Source organism: Leptonotus elevatus, chromosome 14 (assembly GCF_054856555.1).
Source record: "Leptonotus elevatus isolate MCC_2025b chromosome 14, RoL_Lele_1.0, whole genome shotgun sequence".
NCBI lineage: Eukaryota > Metazoa > Chordata > Actinopteri > Syngnathiformes > Syngnathidae > Leptonotus > Leptonotus elevatus.
The window spans coordinates 5,913,146-5,935,635 of NC_141252.1; the positions used below are offsets into that span (position 1 = coordinate 5,913,146).

Below are 22,490 nucleotides of genomic sequence, written 5' to 3' on the forward strand. Positions count from 1 at the left end.
GGCACCTGGGAAGCAGACATCCAGGAAAGGGGGGGGGGGGGGGCGTTAAAGGCGGAGACGTTTGCCCGTCCACGGCTACAGGCTGCAGGGATGGAAGGACCAGACGGGGGCAGCTTCATCTTCATCCATTACCTCCCCACCGAGATATGGGTGAAGGCGGGTGGGGTCTTTGAGATGGGGTGGTGGTGAAAAACACACATTACATCATGGAGTGTGCAGCAAAGGAGGGGTGAAAGGTGAAGGATTCAGGAGTAAATGAGTCATGACCAACACTAAAGGGCTTGGACAAGGTTGCTTGATCTCACACACACACACACACGCACACACACACACAAACACACACACAATCACATGTTTGCGGTTGCGAAAATCCTCCAACATTCACTTGATAGTTACAAATTTCCCAGCTAATCTGCCAATTTTACGCACGGCTCGGATGTGACACGCTTCTAATGGATTCCAGAGTTGAAGGAAAACAATTTTGGGGCTTTTGTTGTTTATTTTGTAAAAAAAAAAAAATTCAAAAGAAGTAGCTAAGCACATTAGGAGACTGAGGGCAGCAAGTTAACCGTGGACTGCAGCAAAGTGGAGACTGTGGAGTTGAATACTTCAGTATCCAGAGCTAAGTATATTAGCATGAGTGGGTTTTTGTTCTACATTTTTTCCATCTAAGAATATACTGAGGGCAGCAACAAAACATGAAAATTAAGCATGTTAGCATGTTTATTTTTTCTACCAATTGAATATCCAAGTAGAGACGGGCATATAACACTGCTCTGTCCAGAGCTAAGCATGTTAGAATGTATGTTTATTTTTTGATAACAAATGTTATCCAAGGGGAGACTGAGGGCAGGGAGAAAGCAGGGCACTACAGCAAAATGAAGACTGTGGACTATAAGCTGTAAACTAATGTTGGCTTGTGTTATTTTTTGTCTTTTTGAGTTGTGAGATTTCTACTAAGGAGAAAATGGGTTGATGCAGAAAAGTGGAGATTGTGGAGTAGAGCGGCTCTCTGGTTCTGGGCTAGGACATACACTTACGCACACAAAGTCACATGTTACAGTTGCACAAGTCCTCCAACATTTCACTTGATTGTTACAAATTTCCCAGCTAATATGCTGAGATTTCCCACACGCCTCAAACACGACACGCCCCTAATGCTTGCCAGAGTTTACGATTAGATGCTATTAAGGGGGGGAGAAAAATAGAGTCCTTTTGTGTAGATATTGTTTTTTGGTCGGCTGCCAACTACTTTTTGACAATAATTTGTGAGTGGAATTTCAACCGGCTAAATTGCTTCCCCTTGGCTAAAAATGCGGCAAAAGGAGGGTTAGCCATGTGTGCACGGTCAGCGTCGCCCGGCGTAAGTGCGAGTGACACATTTGGCCTTGAAACATGCTCCGCAACGCCGCTTTTTACAGGAAACTGCAAAATCCACACAACGTATTGAATGCATCACGCGAGCAAAACAGTGGAGAAGAACCAGCGTCTCCTGTGTTTACTTTGCAGGAAGGTGAGTATCATAGTGCAGTGTCAACGGCTAAACAGGTTAGCATGCGTGTTTAGTTTTTGGTCATTTCACATTTTATCTGAGAGGAGGGCAACTAGAAAACCGGACGGAGAAAACGGGTTTCAGCCTGACTAGGAAGTCCAGCTGCTCATGTACGAGAACATCAGCAGGTAAGTAGACACATTTTATCTGACAAGAGACTAAGGGCAGCTGGCAACCAGTTCAGGGTGTTCATTTATACAAATAGCATCCAAGAGGAGACTGAGGGGAGCGAAAAAACGGGGGAATATAGCAAAGTGGAGACTCAATCGAATCAATATCAAATCGATTTTCCTTTTCAAGCCCGATGTGGATACATAAAACTATTCATTGTAATCTCTCTTTTTCCCATAAATTCTTAAGAAAATTTCCAAGAATTTTGAAGGCCAATTTTTTAAATCTTAGTTTTCCTCGAAATTGACTGTTAACATGAATTGAAAAGTATTTTTCTTGCATTTATGAAAGACCTGAATTATTGCACTTTTAGACAATTCAGAATCGAACTGAACTCTTGTGAATCGAAAACCGAATCGATTGAGGAAATTAGAATCAACCCTACATATAAGACTGCAATATCCATCCATAGCTAAGCATGTGCATTTATCTTTTGTAATTTCTAGAGATAGAAGACTGAGGGGAGTTCTAAAATTTTATTCAAAAGGAGATTGAGGACAGGGGCATTGCAGCAAAGTGGAGACTGTGGACTACTGTCACAACAGGACAATATAATGTTAGCGTGTGCGTTTATTTTATTTTTTGTTTCATTTCGAGCCGCACCATTTATGCTAAAGAGAGAAAACAGAATTCAACAGCAAAGTGGAGACTGCGGAGTATAACTTTTTTTTTTGGGTCATTTCTATGCTGACCAGGTACTCGTGAGGAGGTCAAGCTGCTCGGTCACCAAATTGGGTCAACTTGTCGATTTTTTTTCATAAATTCCCCCCCCTTTCTGAACACAATGAACAAAACCGGAGGATATATGTCGAGACGCTTGGTTGCATTTTCAACTGCTGTCTATTGGAGCGGAGACATCAAGCGCATTCCAAGAGTCCCAGGGCCCAATTACGGGCAGATGAAGGGCAAGTTGTCTTTGTCTAAGAACAAAGGCAACAAGTGACAAGAGTGCTCTTTAAAGGGAGAGCTCTATAAGGACGGCAGAGGAGGGGGAGAGAGGTGAGCAGCTGGTTATAAATATCTATTGGCTCACTTACTGGAAGGAAAATGGCCACTTTGTTGCTCATCCACTCATGCAGGTGCTTGCGAAACATGACCAACCAGTAACGTTTTACAACAAGGTCCACTTTTCTCACCCGATTCAAAACCATTCCAACATCGAGACGTGACCCTCACTCAGAACATCCGCGCAACTGTCTTTCACATCCTGCGAATTTCCACATTTACCACAACGGAAAAAATAAAATAACTTGAAAGATTTTCAACCATCTAAAAACATTATATCTCTATATTTTTTGTTTAATAATGACACATTTTCCATGGCGAAATTTCAAAGTAAATGGAGACTTTCCATAACAGAAAAAAAATGAATAAATAAATATCATAGTTTAAAAAAGCTACATTAGCTAATGATAGCAAAATACCTTACCTTTATGCCAGAAGTGGGGGTGTTTATTTTTTATTTTTAGGATGACACGACCTAATGCATCAATCATGAATTGTAATGTTATGATAACCAAGATTTTTTTCCAAGAGAAAATAGTCATAATCTTTACAAGGAGGAAAAACATGTATTCTGTCAGAATAAAAAGCTATAATTTTAAGAGAATAACGTATTTTTCAGAGATAAAATATTGATAATGTGAAAATAAAGTCAACGTTCAAGTTTCAATTCCAGATTGCAAAATTATTCTCGTAATATTATACATTTTATTCTGGAAAAGACGCATTTACTCTCTCATAAATGGGACTATCTTCTTGAAAAAAAAAAAACCTTTTCGAAAAACAGGACTTTGTTCCTGTAACAGTATCTACCGACCCACAAGGAGCATCTTTGCAAACGGTCTTTTGTCGCTATCTAGCGGACGTGCTTGTTATTAATAAAGCACTGCTGTCACCATTGGTTGGTATTTGCCGCCATCTAGCGGACAGGACACGCCGTCAGCCGGTCGCACGGTTTCGACGTGCGCGCTCTCGCGAAAATGCGTCAGCTGTCAAGCTGCGAACGCGCACCACTCGGCTCCCCTCACTCACAATGGACTACTACGTCTGCCACTACTCCCTTTGAATTTAGCAGAAGAAACTCCGCGAGGACGTTTAAAAGTAACATGACCGTTAAATGGTCGCAATGCTGGTTTAAAGATCCGTGGGGAAAGCTGGTAAAATAAAGGGTTTGAAGTGAAATAGGAAGACTCGCTAATAAGCTAGCCTCGGACTTCTACCGGCTTCGTTAGCCGCGGCTAGCTTGCTAGCTACCTAGCTAGAGTGATGCTAAGTGGCTCAAATAGTTATGAACAGTTGTGACATTACGTCTTTAAAAGAGAAACAATGTCCATTGGAGGGAGTCACGGCGGCTAATAACAACAATAAAAACACTCCCACTCGGTAGGTAGCGATGGGTGCGAGTGCTGTCAAGACATGAGCCCCATGGAAAACGCCGTGCTTCCCGGGATGTCGTCCGTCCAGCCTGGACTGGACCTGCTAGACGACCGGGACGTGCTGCGGCTAGATCTCGGCTTCCCGGCCACCGCCTCATCATACGCGGGCGACGTCAACGGCGAAGGCCCGCTGTTCGAGAGGCGGAAGCGGTCGCGGTCCAACAGTTCCAGGAACCACTTCGGCGACGTGGTGGCCGAGCTGGGTCCCGAGGAGGTTCGCTGGTTCTACAAGGAGGACAAGAAGACGTGGAAGCCCTTCGTGGGACATGACTCGCTTAACATCGAGCTCATGTATCGGAAGTACAGCGAGCTTAACCCCGGTGCGGCGAGCCTCCCGGTGGAAGTCGACGGAGTGACCGGAGAAATGTCCGTGGAAACTCGGACCATAGGCGACCTCGGAGAGCGGGGGTCTTTGGACACATCCACGCCGTCCACGAGCATGGATGAGAGGGACCCTGACAGCATTGACGTCCACGTGGAGCCTGTCTGTGTGCGGGGGGGACTCTACGAGGTGGACGTCAGAAAAAGGGGATGCTACCCTGTTTACTGGAAGCGTAAGTATCCCTGGCTTAAACCTTACTGTTCATTTTAAATGCAGATATTTTGGACTCTACTGGATTAGATCTAGATTCCCCCAAGATCATTCAAGATACAGCAGGTGCATCTTTCTGCAGGAACCTGTGCAAACGTGGTGGAGAACCAGACAGTTCTGGAGACCGTTTCAAGCTCCTTTTATTTACATTGGCCAATAAAAAAATACACACATTTATATAATGTACAGTTAGACAGATTCAAGATTCAAACCATTCTCACCTGTTTCCTTGATCTAACACACACTGCTGATAAATCTGAAATAAAATAAATTCCATAAAAAAATAAAAATAAATTCCATAAAATTTTCCGGTGAAAAATAGTTTTCTTTTTAATTTGCTGTTACATTTGACCCTAACAGTATGTAAGGATTTTTAAGGGGACAGAAATGTGGAAAGTTAATTTATGTGAGTGTTGTTGGGAGTGCGGTAATGGATTAATGGCAAGGTACCACTGAGTGTCCCTTTAAGGCAAGAAGACTATTGATTTAGAGCAGTGGTTCTCAACCTTTTTTTTTAGTGACGTACCCCCCTGTGAAATATTTTTTCAGCCAAGTACCCCCAAACCAGCGCAAAGCATTTCTGATTGAAGAGGGGGGGGATTAAAACAGTGTGCCATCATTGTCTGATTTATTATTAAACTTTGGAAATCTATTTGTATTTATGTGGTCTCTAGAACTATTTGGACATAAAAATATATAACAAAAAAAAAAGAATAAACAATTAATTTAATAATAAATAATGATTTGTGCACATACAGATTATTATCAACAAAAAGTGTCATCTTTTGGGATCATACTGTAGTAAAGCTCTGTTCTCAAAAATAAATAACAGAATTTTAAATAAAGTTTTCAAGTGATTGATAGGTGATTCTAGGTGGCATATGACAAGTTGGGTCAAATAATTCTGGTATGAGGAAAATTCTGGGTTTTTAGGACACTGAAGTTCAATTTGTCTACTGAATTTACAATAAATTTTATGAATTTATATATATATATATATATATATATATATATATATATATATATATATATATATATATATATAGAGAGAGAGAGAGAAATATTTACATATACTTTAAAAAATATATTTTAAAATTTCATGTACCCACCGGAGTGCCATAGATTTAGAGTACTGAAGATGTACTGATGAAGTTCTACATAAATGCGCAGTGTTATCTAATCGGGCCCGAACACCTCACCAAACAAGTCTGCACACATTTTGTCAGCGTTACGATCTTTCCCTATCTGCAGCCCGTCTTGCTATGACTTTACACGCTATTCTGTTTGTGGTTGTACATTAGTCTCAGTCGCCGCCTCGTTTAAATATTCTTCGATCCACATGTGTATTATTTTCATCCTTGTCATTGGTCACAGCAGACTGATTAATGTGCAAGACTAATCACAGCTGGCCCAACTCCATAAGCCACTGAGACTTGGCCCTGCTGGATTTGTCTTGAGTTAAATTACAATCAACCCTTTCCAGAAAAGCAGCAGCATAACCTATATCCTCATATTAGCCTGGCACGCTTGTTTACACAACTGCAGAGACTACTGGGTAGGGCATCATGAATAATTGTTTTTTGCAATTAGTGGTGGTTATGAAACGTGAGAAAGATTAAATATTGAACTCATTTAATGAGAAGTGATCCAATTCTAGAATGGTAACACTTGGCACGATATAATAAATAGCAAGATAGTAAGCAGATCAACAAGATGTTTTTCATTTTTCTTTCTGGCAGAGCAAGACCACATTCCAGTGCTGCGAGGCCAGTGGTTCATCGACGGCACGTGGCTGCCCCTGGAGGAGGACGAGAGTGACCTCATCGAATGCGAGCACCTCAGCCACTTCCACGGGCAGCAAACGCAAGACACTTTTGACGCTAGCGACATGGTCGTCAGGACCGTCGACGGGAAAGACGGTGAGCCATGACTCGTCGCTTCATAGCTCAAGTACGATGGAACCTGTGTATTTTGTTGTTGTTGCGTTCTTTAGTTGTTGTTTTTTTTTACAGGTAGTTCAGTCAAATTAATTTTACCAGGCAAATGCTGTTGTTGCTATCGTAATGGCTAATGACTGGCATGAAAATAACTAGCGAAGTTTACAAAGAACATATTTATTGGCTATTACCCTCTTTTGGGTGTCTGCAAAGGGGATGCAGTCTTATTTTGATATGTCTTTTTACACTCATATGACAGTTTGGTAATGATAACCATAGAACAGGAAATGGAACCTGCTGTGGCATAGGAAATGTTCTGGCTGTGCTGAACAATATCAAGATAATTATATATTACAGTACATTATGCAATGGTGACAATTAATTCCTCCTCCTTGATGCACAAACAACAGAACCAAGAAAAAGCTAAAGAAATTCCTGGTGAGCCCGGCAGCAGTTTTTGTCGCATATCAGTTCAAAAATTTCAACGACAGCCATGTTACTTAGTTCGTTTTTTTTGCCTCCATTTAGGTTACCTTGACATACCCCATCAACCACTTAATGGTTTTCAAAGCCAATGGACTCCCCCTGATGGCTCGTATCTTGTGTACTCAGCAGGTTTCTGGTTCTGCCTCCTCGTCAGCCTTTTCACCTCGGTTGAGGAAAACGCCGCTGACATTTACAAAACAGCCGCCTTTGAACAGGAATCAATGATTTAGTCGCGTCTAATATTCAAAACCTGCTGATTTGGCGAACAGATGCTGAGTTAGGCCTTTTAAAATGTCAAACCCAGATATCTCCTTATAATTTACATATACCTAAATGGGCCTAAATGAGTGAATTTCTACAAAGTGCTTATTTCTGTGTCTGTGGCCTTTATAACATACAGTAGAGTGTTACCTTGACTAAGAGTTTAAATCATTCCTTGACTAAACTGGTGACTTGATTTATTTGCAAATCAAATAAATTTTCCTAATTGAAATAAATGACTAACTCATTTACTGCCATAAATTCATAAAAAAATAAGATTATTAAAAATTAGGGGCAAGAGGCGATTACAATTTTTAATTGTAATTAATCGCATGACTTTACTAGTTAACTCAGGATTAATCACAAATGTTATATCGGTTCTAAATGTACAATAAAAAATTCTAGGTTTTCATACTCTTGGTAACAAAAGTGTGAAAAAAAATTTAACTAAAATAAATAGTTCAAATTAATTTTTGACATTTATAGCCGTCAATGTCAGTGAATGAATAAAAAAATATATATAAAAAATTTGGGGTGTCAGGCAATTAAAGTTTTTAATCGTAATTAATCGCATGACTTCACTAGTTAACTCGCGATTAATCACAAATTTCATATCTGTTCTAAATGCAATAAAAACAATTCTAGGTTTTCATACTCTTGTAAACAAAAGTGGGGAAAAAATGTTAAACTAATAGAAATAGTTCAAATGAATTTTTGACGTTTATAGCCGTCAACTCATTTAACTCATTCGTTAAATGCCTCTTTTTTTTTGTAAACGTAACTTTTTTTTGTAGTTAGATGAAATACAATGTTTACTTGGATGAGTGACATCGAGCTGGAGTCGGGTTCGCCAGTTTTCATTCTGTATTTGCTATTCGGTTTGATAAAGAAATTGCCTCATACTCGAAAACTCCTAAGTTGGGGCACTCTCAAGTCAAGGTGCCACACTATAATAACCTTGCTATTATGTTTTACTCACAGGATATGATGCTAAGCTACAGTAAATGCCATGCTAAGTATTAACCTCATTTTCTACAGTCACTACCCCGGTCATCTTCGGCATGTGTCAAGCAGCGCTGCTTATCAGATCGGAAGGCTTGGTAGTAGGCAACAATACTGAGGTGTTCTATCATGGCCCTAGCGGCAATCTGATAGCAACGCCACTCGACCGACTTGTTCAACAGCAATGACCGGGGTAGGCGCCGGTGTTGATGGCCATCACTCACTCTCTCTTGGTTGTTAGTCCTCTCCCACCTGCCCCCTTTCTACCTCCCCTTTCTGTTCAAATGGAGCGGCTATCAGACGAGCGCTAGAACAACATGTCACAAGCGCAAACGCTGCCAAGGTACTGTAAACAAAAACAAAAAAGACCAGTTTTCTTTTCACTGTATTTACCCTAACCCACTAGCTTCTATCCTCTCTGCCCCTGTAGAGCCCTGAACTTTGTAGGACTAGACTCCCCTTTTATTTTAAAGGTTCGAATATGTAGATCCATTGTAGCCGTAACTGGCACTAGTTGCTAGAACTTCCTCTTCTGTGCTGTGACCTAGAGTTTGGTTCTGCTACTCTTTCTGTTGCTTTCCTGGGTTGGATCGTGAATCAACCATGGCGATACTGGCTATTCCTGGTGCACATGACATGTAATACATGCTTACATAGAACATGACCTGCGGAACACAATTCTTATTTACTGTGGAATTTGGTGGCGACTGACCAATGGCATCGATTTGTGGAAAAGTAGGAAATTGACCATATTTGGACACGGGAGTTTTCCGCCCGAACACACACTTAAATGCTACATGACCAGTAGAATGCCAAAGTATTCCAAGGTCTGTGGTGTCCTTTTGACTCGATCTGCCCGAGACACCTTGCCAGGAACCTGTGCATCCAAAATAGATGCCAGAGTCTCTGACCGAGCTCCCCAAGGGTGAGCCAAGGCACCCTGGAAAGGAACCTTAGGGGTGAGGCTGGAATAGTAGTCAGTATCTCACGGCCTACCTAACCGAGACTGGCTACTTTTGAGACAATTTGATTCCCCTATTTGTAGCCATCAATGCAACATTCTTGGTGGTATACGGCCTCAGACAACTCAGGAATCTACTTCCGCTTCCACAAGCTTCCTCTCATTCGTGGCCAACAACACATTTGCCTTTATAATCCTGAGAGAATGTGAATGTTAGTGCTACAAACGTGGAGCTTTGACCCTGTTTCTCTTACTAACCGAACTCTTCTCCTTTTCTGCACGACAAGACAATGTAGCATAGAATTTTAAACAACTTAAGTGTAATTCTTCATGATTGGTTGCCAGTCCCGTAAGCACTTTGCCTTCCCCTTCCTTTCACAATGCAATGTCTCTCACTGTAAAACAGGAAATGCACAACCCTCTAGCGAACCATCTTTTTGCTGATTATATCATCATTTGCATGTCAAATCAGAATCTAACTGAGAAAGCTTAACATAATTTCCATTCAGGGCTTGTGATTTCCGTCCCCTTTACAGTGATGCGGCGCTGCATTCATCTCCCCTTAAGTCTTGTATCTTATATTAACTTCATGGCAAATCCCATTCTCTGTGATTTCTATTATGAGTACAAGATTTAGCATGAAAAAACAGTTTGAGAAGTAATCCAAAGTGCAAGTGTTGTTGTGTTTTTTTTTCATGCTGGTGTAAACTTGACAACATGGTGCTCCTTGCCAAGATAAAGCATTTCGTAGATGACACCACGTCATTGTGTTTTCTTCTGTACCATATGATAAAGGCTTCGTACATGCCTAGGCTTCCATTCCTCTGGTTTCATACTTTTTGGCACTCCCTGAATGTTCTGAATTGCTGTTTCCATGTTCCATTTCATGTGTAGAGGTAGTTCAACTCCCGGTTGCTGCTGTCACAGCGGCTTTCTCTTAGCCAGCAGCAAACTTGCTGTGGCGGAGGTATAGTAGTAATAATGCACAGCGTTTGGGCTGGATTGTGTCAAGAATGATTAAGCAACCAAAATCATACATCTTCGTGCCTATTTTGCCAGTTCAACTGTTCCAAAACATCTGCTGTGGTACAGTTGTGCTTAGTGTGAAATTGTCAGTTGTCATTGGGACTACTGCATTGTCCCTAAAGTCCTTCAGCCTGTTCTGAAGGACTTCATTCCACAAATTGTTTGAGTGCTGTGCAAGGGAGCCACTGGACCGCCGCCAAAGTCTCACATCAATCTCATCTCGATGATCTCTCTGCTGTGCTGCTGTTCAGAACATCCAATGGGCGTTGTCGTACAGGGGCAGTCAACCAGTTTTATCTATCCCTTCTGTGTGGTTCTTACTTGCTCTTGTCGCCGCATTACAAGAATATAAATACTAGAATAGTATTGTGTAAGCAGGACAGAAAAGTAAGAACTGACTCTTTCTCCCAATTTCCTTCCGAATGCAAATCAGTCCCACAGACTGCATTTGACAAAACCTCTCAACACCACAACGCTTACATTTGTTTGACCTTGATACTCTTCTTAACATGTCTTCACTCTGCTCTCTCTCACCGTCCCCATCCTGCAGCCATCCACAGCTTGAAGCTAAGTCGGACTCACGTGGACTGGCACAGCGTGGACGAGGTCTACCTCTACAGTGACGCCACCACGTCCAAAATCGCTCGCACTGTGACGCAGAAACTGGGCTTCTCCAAAGGTCTGTCACTGTCGGAAACGAGTTTCCTTATGAAACGACTTCTTGATTTGTATGGCGATGTAATCCGAGTCCTCAAACGTGAAATCCTTCCAACTGCAATCCAGCCCACATCAATTTCCACCGCCTCTTTTCACCTTTTTCATAACACATGACTTACGAGCTAAATAAAGACTCGCCTGCTCCACTGTCTGACCTGCACACCTCAATCCCTACCATGTTCTCTCACAGCTTCCAGCAGCGGAACCCGGCTGCACCGCGGCTATGTGGAGGAGGCCTCTCCGGAGGACAGACCCCCACGGACCACGCATGTTGTCTTTGTGGTCCATGGGATCGGGCAGAAGATGGACCAGGGGCGCATTATCAAAAACACCGGAATGTGAGTTTTAGTCCACTTTTGCACTTGCTGTAAAGGAGACATTTTTCTGCCTTTTCTGTGTTCACAGAACAGAAGTGGGGGGAGTAAGTTTCAGACACTGACTCTTCTCCTATTTTATGTTGCCACACATTAATGATCGGACTGTGGGATGCTGCATCGCCGTGTAAAAGTCTAGACATTGCGGCAATATCGCTCTTTGTCCGATTCTGAGAAACAGTCGCCAGGTGGAACACCTTCTCTTCAAGCTCAAATGTGGAATCTCATTGTAAAAATGGCTTCTGAAGATTTGACTTCGGATTTCTTTCCGTTTTTTTAATTACACTGAAATCCCAAATTTCCTCAAATCAATCTCCAAAATAGGATTTCAATTCGTCTGCCAATCAAGACCCAAATGTTTCTCTTTCCAATTTGGATTCAAATTTAATTCCAAATAAGTTGCATATTTGGATGCAAATTTGGTTCCTTTTTGCATGCAAATTTAGTTCAAATTTGAATCCAGATATAAGTCCAATTCAAATCAAATTTGGACGCGAGTTTGCTTCCAATTTAGATCCCAATGTAAAACTATTACCTGTATTAACGCAACATGATACATTAAAACAACAGGCAATAATTTATTGCGAAAAACATGAATTATGACCTAAGAAAATATCTGGGGAACCATTTATCCTCCAGACCTATAGGAAACCCTGATCTCGCCAAACCGAGACATGTGTGTCTCTGTGTCACAAAGATAGTCAGGCCGTCACTTGAGGCTTAGGTCGGCTAAGCAGGTAAAGTAGACCAAGCCGAGCCGTGGAGCACTTTAAGCCTTACAAGCAGCTACATCGGGATTACGGTCTACAAACACCTTCTTCAGCAAAGAGGAAACGTCGACGTGGCACGTCAAACCACTTCCTGTTTGCTTTTCATACAGCTAATCCTCCAAAGTAAAACACTCGACATCCCATCTGTTGTTTTTCAGGTTAAGGGAAGGTGTGAGGAAGATGGAGGAAAAACACTTTTCAGAGCACAATGATGAGCATGTGGAGTTCCTTCCCGTGGAGTGGCGCTCCAAACTTGCCCTGGATGGAGGTTTGTCATTCCATTGTGCATTTAGGAGAGGAATAATAAACTAGCAATACTGAGGGAATGTTGGCATTATCTTACTTATACACTGTGGGGTGTCTCTGTGTAGATACAGTGGACTCCATTACACCAGACAAATTGAGAGGCCTGAGAGACCTTCTCAACAGCAGCGCCATGGACATCATGTACTACAACAGTCCCCTCTACCGTGATGAAGTAAGTCAAAGTCACACTTCATTTAACAAATGTGTGGGTCCATAGCGGGTAAGCAGGGACGAAAGAAGTCAAGGAAATGCACAGACCAATCACATGCATTGTACTGTAACTCCTCCTCTTCCTAAATGGCTGTGTGAGAGGCCGGTACGAGTTGATTTGAGAAGTTTAGTCAGTGCGGCTTTATTGGCTGCTGCCAATCAAATCATTTATGCACAGCAGCTTTTTGCAATTGGGTGAATGCAAGACTGACAAGCAGTGAAGCGAGAAGCCAAGAAAAAATACCACACAGATCCATTACGTTTATTGTAACTCATTCCATGTGATACAACTCCCAACTCCAGCAGTTGCTTGCAAGTAGAGCAAGTGGTGTGTGTGTGTGAGGTGGGCGAGCGGTTAGGCGAGTAGTCACGTGACTTGTATGCTCCTTTCCGTTCAGATCACTAAGGGACTGACACAGGAGCTCAACAGACTGTACTGCCTGTTTTGCTCGCGCAACCCTGACTTCGAGGAGAGGGGAGGCAAAGTGTCCATTGTGTCGCACTCGCTGGGCTGCGTGATCACATACGACATCATGACGGGCTGGGACCCCGTACGCTTCTGCCTTCAGGAGCACCACGCCGTGGAGGAGGAGCTGCACAAGCACTGGACGTCGTACGAGGAGAGGCATCTGCTAGAGCAACTGCGCTACACTAGGAACAGGTCTGACTCGCAGCTAGTTGAAATGTTATAGAATTTTCCGGAACGTAATGGAAATTATGACAAATAGGCTTTTGCTTATATAGTATTATTATTATTAAGATTATAATATATATATATATATATTATTATTTTAAACTATAAAAACATATTGGAAAAACAAATAGAACATACAAATATTCAGAAAATACCCCCCAAAATGGTTAGAAAACCAATAAGTATATTGGAAAAATACACCTATATTAGTAAGACTAAAACTGAAAGCATATTAAGAAAAAAATAATCAAAAAGAAAAAGAAATGCGAAGCGTTTTGGGCGAAAATTTTTCATGAACATGACGCAACTTAAACATAATGACAAAATATTAGATATAAAAGTGCATAAATATGACATGGATAAATACACAAATATTGGAAAATAGGTAAATATATGAAAAAACTAAAGCTAAAATGTTACAGGAAAATACTGAAATATTTGAAGATTTTCACAAATACTTAGATGATGTCAAAAATTCTGAAAATTTAGAAAATTATACAAGATAGTGTGCTAAAAGCATACCTAAAAAAAAAAAGATCAAAATATTGGACGGAAAATGTACAAGTTTAAAAAAAAAAGAACAATTTAATCAGATGGAACAATATACAATTCGAGAAAAAGAGCATTAGCCAGGAAAAACAGAAATATTGGGGCGGAATTATTACAATTAAAAATAGAAGACTAATACAAATGTTTGCCAAAAATACCACATATACAGTACATGAAGATACCAATAATTTACAAAACATTCAAAAAATATTATTACAATATATTAAATTATCAGTACAGAAGTACATATGACGTGAAAATGTAATTGCAAACTGTATATCAAATCTGAATCTTGACCCTGTACTTTCTATGCTAATCCATCATGTTTTCACCTTGTAGCTCACTAGCACCACCACCTGCCCACTATGTGTAATAACAACCTCCGTGTAACTCAGAAAGTCAGTGAATTTTATATCTGTGTACAGATTACAAGAGCTGGAGAATCAACTTTTAACACTGGAAGCCTCCAAACCGTCAGCACCTCCTGCACTCAAATTTAAGGTTTGTACATGTCAACAGGTGATGCAGCTAAAATGGAAACGGTTGATTAAATTACATCTCTTTTACTTAATAATACTTTAGGTGGAGAACTTCTTCTGCATGGGTTCTCCTCTGGCGGTCTTCCTGGCACTGAGGGGCATTCGGCCTGGCACCAGTTGCCACCAGGACCACATCCTTCCTACGTCCATCTGTAGCCGCCTCTTCAACGTGTTCCACCCGACGGACCCCGTGGTCAGTTGCCCCAAATACTTGTGGAAATTAAGGCATCTCTCAAACAGGAAATGACAAAAAAAAACAGATAGTTAGTTGGCTATTACTTTCATTCATAGACGTTGTCACACATGGATGAGTATTAAGAAAAAAAACGCAGAGCCCACATGAACTCTGTTGTGAAACAAAACAGCAGCACCTAGCAAAACACGGAAATTATGTTTTTTAAGTTATTAACTCCAATTTTCTGCTGTTTTTTTTTTCCAGGCCTACAGACTGGAGCCCCTCATCCTCAAACACTACAACAATGTTGCACCAGTGCAGATACACTGGTAAGATTTATGTAGAAATAAGATTCCATAAATCCATGTCCAATTATGTATAAAAAGTCTACACACCCCAGTTCAAAACATATCATGTGACCTATAACTTGTAGTCAACTGAGATAATGTGGTGGCATATGTGTACACACTCCTGAATTAATCACATCCAAAACTCATTTTAAATAGGACAAACAACGTTCAGTTGTTCTAGTATGCATTAGCAAACATTTTTATTGGCATTGTAACAGGGTGTGCACACTTGTGCAAGCACATTATCTCAGTTGTCTACAAGTTATAGGTCACATTAATGCTGGAATATGTTTTGAACAGGGGTGTGTAGACTTTTTATACCTGTATGGAAGAGGATTTTTTTTTCCCGATTGAATGATCATATTAATGGTGGAAAAAGTTTTGAAATCATTTATTTTGGTCCCTTTTTTATATAGCATTTCAGCAGTTGGTGTGTAGACTTTTTATATCCACTGTTAATTGTTTTTTTTGGGGGGCGGCGGGGGTTATTAAACATATAAACACATAACATTTCAAATATAAGTGAAAATTAACATTTGAAGAAATAAAAGAATTCATCAATAATGTCATAATTTACATGTTCAAAAGGAGTAGGAAGAAAGTTTTGATGAATCCTTTACAGGTGTAGCGCAACTAACTCGGCTCCTTACGACGAGGTGCGACCCACTTTCCTCAACTTGACTAAGGAGCCGACGTCCGACACAGAGAGCATCCCCAGTCCCAGCACTTCTCCTGTCCTCCCCCGGAGACACTACGGAGAGTCCATCACCAACTTAGGCAAGGCCAGCATCCTGGGTAAGATGTCCTCAGAACCTTATCTTGCACTGCTACCCTGCCTTTAAAGCACCAAGGCTGAGTTTTCCCTCTTTCTCTCCTCTGCAGGAGCGGCGAGTATCGGGAAGGGCATCGGCGGAATCCTCTTCTCCCGCTTCTCGCGCTCCAACAGCCAACCCACCGTCTCCGTGGGACTGGAGGGCGGATCCAACGCCGAAGACGATGAGCAGCAGAAGCGAACCGAGAGCCAATCGGCGTACGGGCTCTCCAGTATGGCCCGGCCCAACTCGCCCACCGCAGACGTGTCATGTGGGTCACCTCCCAGAACCCCTCGCAATCGTCTTTCGTGTATCATTAGTTTGTTCTGATATCAATTAGGTTGCCATCTGAGAAAATGCATGATTTGTAGTCATCCTTCGATTACAGCAAAGAAAGTTGAACCCTATGTGTGTTTTATTTGTATTTATTTTTTCCCCAGTGGAGCTGGAGCGCCGTATTGACTTTGAGCTGCGCGAGGGCCTGGTGGAAAGTCGCTACTGGTCAGCCGTCACGTCGCACACAGGCTACTGGTGCTCACACGACATCGCCCTTTTCCTGCTCACTTTCATGTACCAGCAGAGGAACACCCCGTCCGACCCAGTCGGGGACACCCCCGAACCTGACTGAACCTCACCCCTATCCTTTTTTGTTTTGTTTTGTTTTGTTTATACTTAGATTGAAAATTGATTATCCTTTTTTATGCACACAGATATTTTGCTTATGATCCAGTTCTGTGAACTAATAAGGTGACTTAAATTAGTTTCATTCAAGTGCAGTGGAACCTCCAAAGTGGATCTAAACTAGTTTTCTCACCATAGGAAAGCATGCACAGCCCCCTTTTGTTGCAGGGGATACCTTCCAAACCCACCCACGTTCGGTGAAAATTTGGGCTTTTAACTTTTTCTTTTTTTGTCTTGGGACTCCGGCACCCTTCAAACACATTTCAACTTATTTAAACACACTTTATAAAGTAATCCTTAGCTCCACTTCTCATACTGGTATCAACAAATGGGAGACTGTCGTATAACATCACAACAACGAAAGCCTGCTAGCTTAATGCTAACATAATGCAAAAACGTCATAGATGGCCTAACGGGAAGGATTAAAGATGGTTCATTCATTTTTGTTACATGTTTACATTCCTCAAAATGCAACAACGTACAACTGCAATGAAGTAAATAAACACATTTGAAGATAGAACATTTGAAGCTGTTATATCGTTTGCACTAATGCTGCAATACATTGCGATATTTTCTCATTCCCTGAGTAGATAGTTAATCAATTGTATTGCTTTTAAAATAATTCCTATCTTATTTGACTGAGACATAACATGATTATTTGATAAAAAAAATGTGAATGTGTGAGCTTTCAGGAAATAATGAAGGATTGGGTATTATATGATATGCCACATTCATGAAAGTCCACTTAAGAGGTTCCACTGGAAGGATATTTTAGTGGACTTAATTGCACCTGAAACAATAGCCAATTACATTATGGCCACAAAAACACTGTAGCTAATTAGCATAGCATCAACGCTTCAGTATTTACAGCGTCGCACGTACGAGCCAGTCTGAAGCCTTCATGACAGAGCTGCCTGTTGGAATACATTGGTTTGCCTTTTGAAACCAGCCAAAAGCATACTATACTAGTTTATTTAAAAGGACGCAACATGCAATTTTGGCATCATATGATTTTCAATTACTGTGAGTACGTACATTTTTGCCAGGAGGGGCTGCCTATGTTTGATCAAGATCTGCCCTTATGGAATTAAGACCGATTCATGTTTTATGGTGAGCCATCAAACCTCTCTGGCATGCTCCGCCCACACACAATGACAAAAATGTGCTAAATTCATCTTTGAAAGAGACTTTTGAAAAATGAGCGCAACATGTCTGCTTTGGTCCAAAATAACAGACTTCCTGTGTCTTTTCAGGCATTACTTTTTTGAAAGTCTACTCTTGATACGCGTGTCTACCAAATATCAGGTTACTAACTGAAACTGGCTGTCGGAGATGAATTTACAACATTTTGGGGACAAATCTGTCTTTTAAGGACACCTGGAAATGGTCAAAATGGCAGTTTTGAAGAACGAAACGGCAGTCCTCCTGTGTCTTTTTTTATATGAGTTATTCAGGCATATTTGTCAATCTACTACTCACTAAGCGGGGGAGCTGAATTGTCTATATCACTTGGACAAATCACCTGCAAAAAAACAAAACAAAAAAAATCACATAAAATGGCTGCTTTGAGCCAAAATGGCAGCATTGCTGTCTTTTCAAGCATGGCTTCTTGAGACTTTTTTTTTCCAAGTCTACTCATAGCAGAAAATGTCATACTCTGGAGGTTGAATTTTCAAAATCTTTCAAACAAATCCATCTCAACGGGAAAGAATAGTTTCTGTGTTGCTTCTTAACAATCAAGGGCTGATGCACTATTGTTCATTAGTGTCAGATCAATCGTGTGTGTGTGTGTCCTGTTGACTCAAAGCCACGCTGCCTTCCTTGACGTTACAAAGCACACCGCTGGACTTTATTTTAACAATGATAGTATATTTTTATTAATGAAGGCACGTTAAACAAAACACTACGTTATGTTCATTATCAAGCAATAGGCGTTATTATTAGATGGGCTGGAAAGCCGGATGTGCATTAAAAGTGTGATTTCTGACCCCGTCCCTGCCCTGCTGTGTGCAATAACAACAAATGCCTGTAAATGGATCCTAACCTCCTTGCAAAGCACTGTTAATATTTATTCCTTGTCATTAAAGGGCATTCCTTATTTTTGAATACAACTAATTACTGCCTCTCACGTGGTTCTGTCAATGATGTGGTATGATTTGGATAACAGACTCTTCAAACGGAATTCAAATAAATTTAAAAACTGCAGTTACCTGCTTTGTCACCAGGTTCGTGTTAGTCATTAGCGTTTGCCAACAAGCTATGCTACATTCACGTGAATGAAATTGAATTTTATCCTTTGTCCTTTCCTTCGCCCTTCCTTGCTTCTTTCCTTCCATTTGTCCTTGTTTCTTTCCTTGCTCTTTTACCATTTCGACGTAAAGTTTAATCTCCTGTTCTGTCTCACTTCTTTCAATAAAGTTCTACTTCCTGTCCTGTATTGCAAGTGATGCCAAAGAGGCAAACTGTGATGATGGTGAACGAACGGTAAATTGACTTAATTACACACTGAGCTGAAATCTCATAAGATTTGTTTTGAAATTGTAGTTAAACTTCACATAGGTGTAAAGTTACAGAATGTTTATCATTGTTTTTGAACGACTCCATGCAAATGCGTAGGACTCGACATTTTTTTTTTTTTTTTTAGTACAAAGGATGCGTTTGTGTACTAGTGGGATGTATGAGATTCTTTCTGAGCCCCAGACGCTCTCGCAAACAACAAAGCGCTGTTCTAGACGGTCAATGGGCCTCCTTGTGACTTTGAACGCAGTCTGTGAAACATCTGCACGGGCCCCGCAGGGAGCTCATACAACGTTTGGAAACGCAACAAGCACCGGCACCTGCTGTTCCGCGCCGGGCCAGCAGAGGTCGGTCAAGTATAAGTTAACGCAGAGGAACAATGGCTTCTATTCAGCCATCTGCTCACAGGCTGCTTCCCCTGCTGTTTCCATTTATGGCCCCTCTGCTCACTCGCATGGATTGTCGGTGAACCAGAAACAGTTAATGCACGAGGAGAAGTGGGACGACATCCATCAGCTTCTTAAACTTTTTACATCAAGTATCACCGTACTCAGCTCTTTCGGTATGACCAACATTAAAATACAGTGGTGTAGGAAACTACAGTACAGTAGAATGTACAGTAAAATGCCGGAACAATCTTACAATTCAGTTGTATTTTTAGCATAAGAAAACAATATTTTTTTTTGTTAAATATAAGAACAATGTAATACAAAAGTCAGAATATTGCTAGATTTAATTATTTCTTCCACCTGACACTACTTCATCTTCTATCTTCTATCTTCATCTGACACCCCGCTCTTTCTTCCTTCCCTACATTCCAGCTGTTTCTTCCTTCCCTTTTCCTTCTTTCATCATTCCTTTAATATATTTGTGTTTCACTCCTTTCCTTCATTCTACCTTTCTTGCATCCTTGCTTTTTCCTACCTTGTTTATAATGTGTCCTTCCTTCCTTCCTTCCTTCCTTCCTTCCTTCTTTCCTTCCTTCCTTCCTTCCTTCCTTCCTTCATCGCCTCTATATTCACGCGTCCTTTCCCTCCTTCCATCCTTATTACTTTCTTCCTCTTCCTTGTTTTGTCCTTCTTCGTGTCACTTTCCCTTCCTTTCTACTTCCGTTCTTTTCTAGCTAACCTTAAATTGTCTTCCATTTTCCCTTTCTCAGGCCTACCTACCTTCCTTTTTCCTTCCATCATTCCTCCCTCGCATCCTGTATTTCCTCCTTACTTCCTTCACTCATATTCCTAGTTCCTTTTATACCATACCTTGATTTCCACTCTCCTTCCTTCCTACCAACCTTACATTTTTTATATCATACTGTCCTTTATTTCCACCCTCTTTCCTTGCTTCCTTCATTCATTGCATAAATAATTTTTTTTAAGTGTCTCCCTTATTTTATATGGTGGTGGTGAGGGAGAGGTGAAGTGCATGGGATTGGAGCGGTGACGTGATCTGTGCTGGAAAGAGGAGGAGGAGGAGGAGGAGGAGGAGGAGGAGGAGGAGGAGGAGGAGGAGGAGGAGGAAGAGGGGACGGCTGGACTCCATTAAGACGAAGCCTGCTGGAAAAGTGCTTGGGAATACTCCACTACTTTTTTTTTCTAGAGCGACTCGTCGGGATTTTTTTCCTCTATTTTTCGACTGTCTTCCCCTCCCCAAAACTCATCCTGTATGTTATAAACAAGGACAAAGCAAGTTTTGCGTCGTGTCGTCGAGCGTTTGGGTGTCTTTTTTGTGAAGGTGAGTGTTTTGTCCGGTTTGCTTTTGCTGTACAATGCCGCTTTTTAAATCTTAGCTTTTAGCAGTTAGCATACAACTTTCCGACGTGCTAGTTTCGTCCATTTCGCTGTTTTAAATACTTATTGTGCGCTTGGGGGGCAGTATGACGCTTACATAATGAAGCATAGGCTACCGTGCGTGGAAGTGTGCGGTGTACAGTGCGAGACCGTTACTTTTCAACAGGTGAATCAATTCCGCAGGTAACAAGCTCCGGCAAAGGGGTACGCTGTCCCATCCGGGGACCCACCCCCTCAACCCGGGCGAGAGGCTTATTTTTCGGCCACGTTTACCCCGGTGTAGTCCCTTCCACTCCCTCTCCTGGACTGGACCGGCTGGCTTCGAAAAGTGACAGATTGGCTCATTTATTTTTTTCCCCCCACACTAGGACGCGTCGAAGACCACAATAAGTTCTCACAAAATCGTATTTTAAACCGATATTAGTTCACTTTTTGTTAACGTTCAACGTTTTTTTTCGCTTGTTTTGTTCCGACCTAGCATAAAGACAGTAGCCTCTGCTAATAAAAGCAAATATTGCGAGTGCAAAATGACGCCACATCTGGCTAATTTGTAGTACAATTTGTATTAAAACATGTTTTGGTATGAAATTACAAAAGCATGTCGATGTTCTTCAGTGGAACAACGCTAAATCGAGCTATAGTTAACCATTTCAAGCACTAAAAGTATCTTAAAAGGGCTATACACCAATTGCCACCCATTCTAATGATAAAGATAAATGAAAAATGACATTTCTTGCATAATATCCTTTTTCCATGCACGCTTAGTATGTACATAGTCGATTTTGATCTCGGTCAAGAGTATCTTCATAATTGTCTACTCAAAATGAACTCCAGATCTTTTCGAAATGTTTTAATAGCTTGGCTGATATTAGTAAGGGGTGAATAATCCTTAATATTTCAGAGAAACAGGATTTGAGGTTAGACCCCCCCCCCCCCCCCCTCCAAAGTTTATTTCCTATGGATGCCAGAAATTATGTTTTACGTCTAAATGAAACACTTCAAAATGAAACACTTCAACTCACTTCAACATACATCCCCGAGACCAAGATGGCACGCATAGAGTAGGATAGGTTCCAAAAAGAATCTGCGGATACCGGCCAAACGTGTAGAGTGTTTAAGTGTATTTGTTTTTGCGGGTGCAGGTCTCATTCCTGTGTCAAGGCACACTTTGACCGACTTCTGTTCCTTATGTTTGTTTGATCATTCTTGCACTGTGGCACTCTTTTGCTATCCTCCCATGACCCTTCAAAGACTAACAGGGGCATATTTTTGTGGGAATCTGTGCATATCTGGTGGAAACAGACAGTTCAAGCTCTCTGTTGAGCATTGGTAGCACTATTTCATTAAAATACTGTACATTTTCATAATTTTCTTCAGTTAACACATATCTAAAGTCCAATTTAGCTGACACGGGTCAATTTTGACCCAAACAGCCTCTGTACACAAACATTGTAACATCCGTACAAAAGAAAACCTTATTGGATATTTTAAATTCAAGTTTTTTAAGTATTTTGGGTCACTTGAGGAAAAGTCATCAATTTCAGGAGAAAAGAATGACATTTAGGGTATTTGTATTACTGTCA

General features: G+C 41.1%; 2 protein-coding genes across 4 annotated transcripts in view; both read left to right on the forward strand.

Annotated features, from left to right (window-relative positions):
* The first annotated feature begins 3,709 nt into the window (after positions 1-3,709).
* Positions 3,710-18,812, forward strand: ddhd1a (DDHD domain containing 1a). The gene is given in 15 exon segments (XM_086094935.1): positions 3,710-4,100; positions 4,103-4,715; positions 6,493-6,672; positions 8,681-8,782; positions 10,977-11,105; positions 11,334-11,481; positions 12,446-12,555; positions 12,659-12,765; positions 13,202-13,464; positions 14,472-14,547; positions 14,629-14,778; positions 15,025-15,089; positions 15,733-15,905; positions 15,993-16,193; positions 16,363-18,812. Coding segments are annotated over 15 exon segments (2,592 nt in total). The 5' UTR covers positions 3,710-4,013; the 3' UTR covers positions 16,551-18,812.
* Positions 18,813-20,634: 1,822 nt separating this feature from the next.
* The window catches only part of fermt2 (FERM domain containing kindlin 2), a 37,794-nt gene continuing 35,938 nt past the window's right edge, over positions 20,635-22,490 (forward strand). For all 3 annotated transcript variants that reach the window (XM_086095056.1, XM_086095057.1, XM_086095058.1), the window contains exon 1: positions 20,635-20,851. The gene's annotated coding sequence lies outside the window, so the exon portion shown is untranslated. The remainder of the gene's footprint in view (positions 20,852-22,490) is intronic.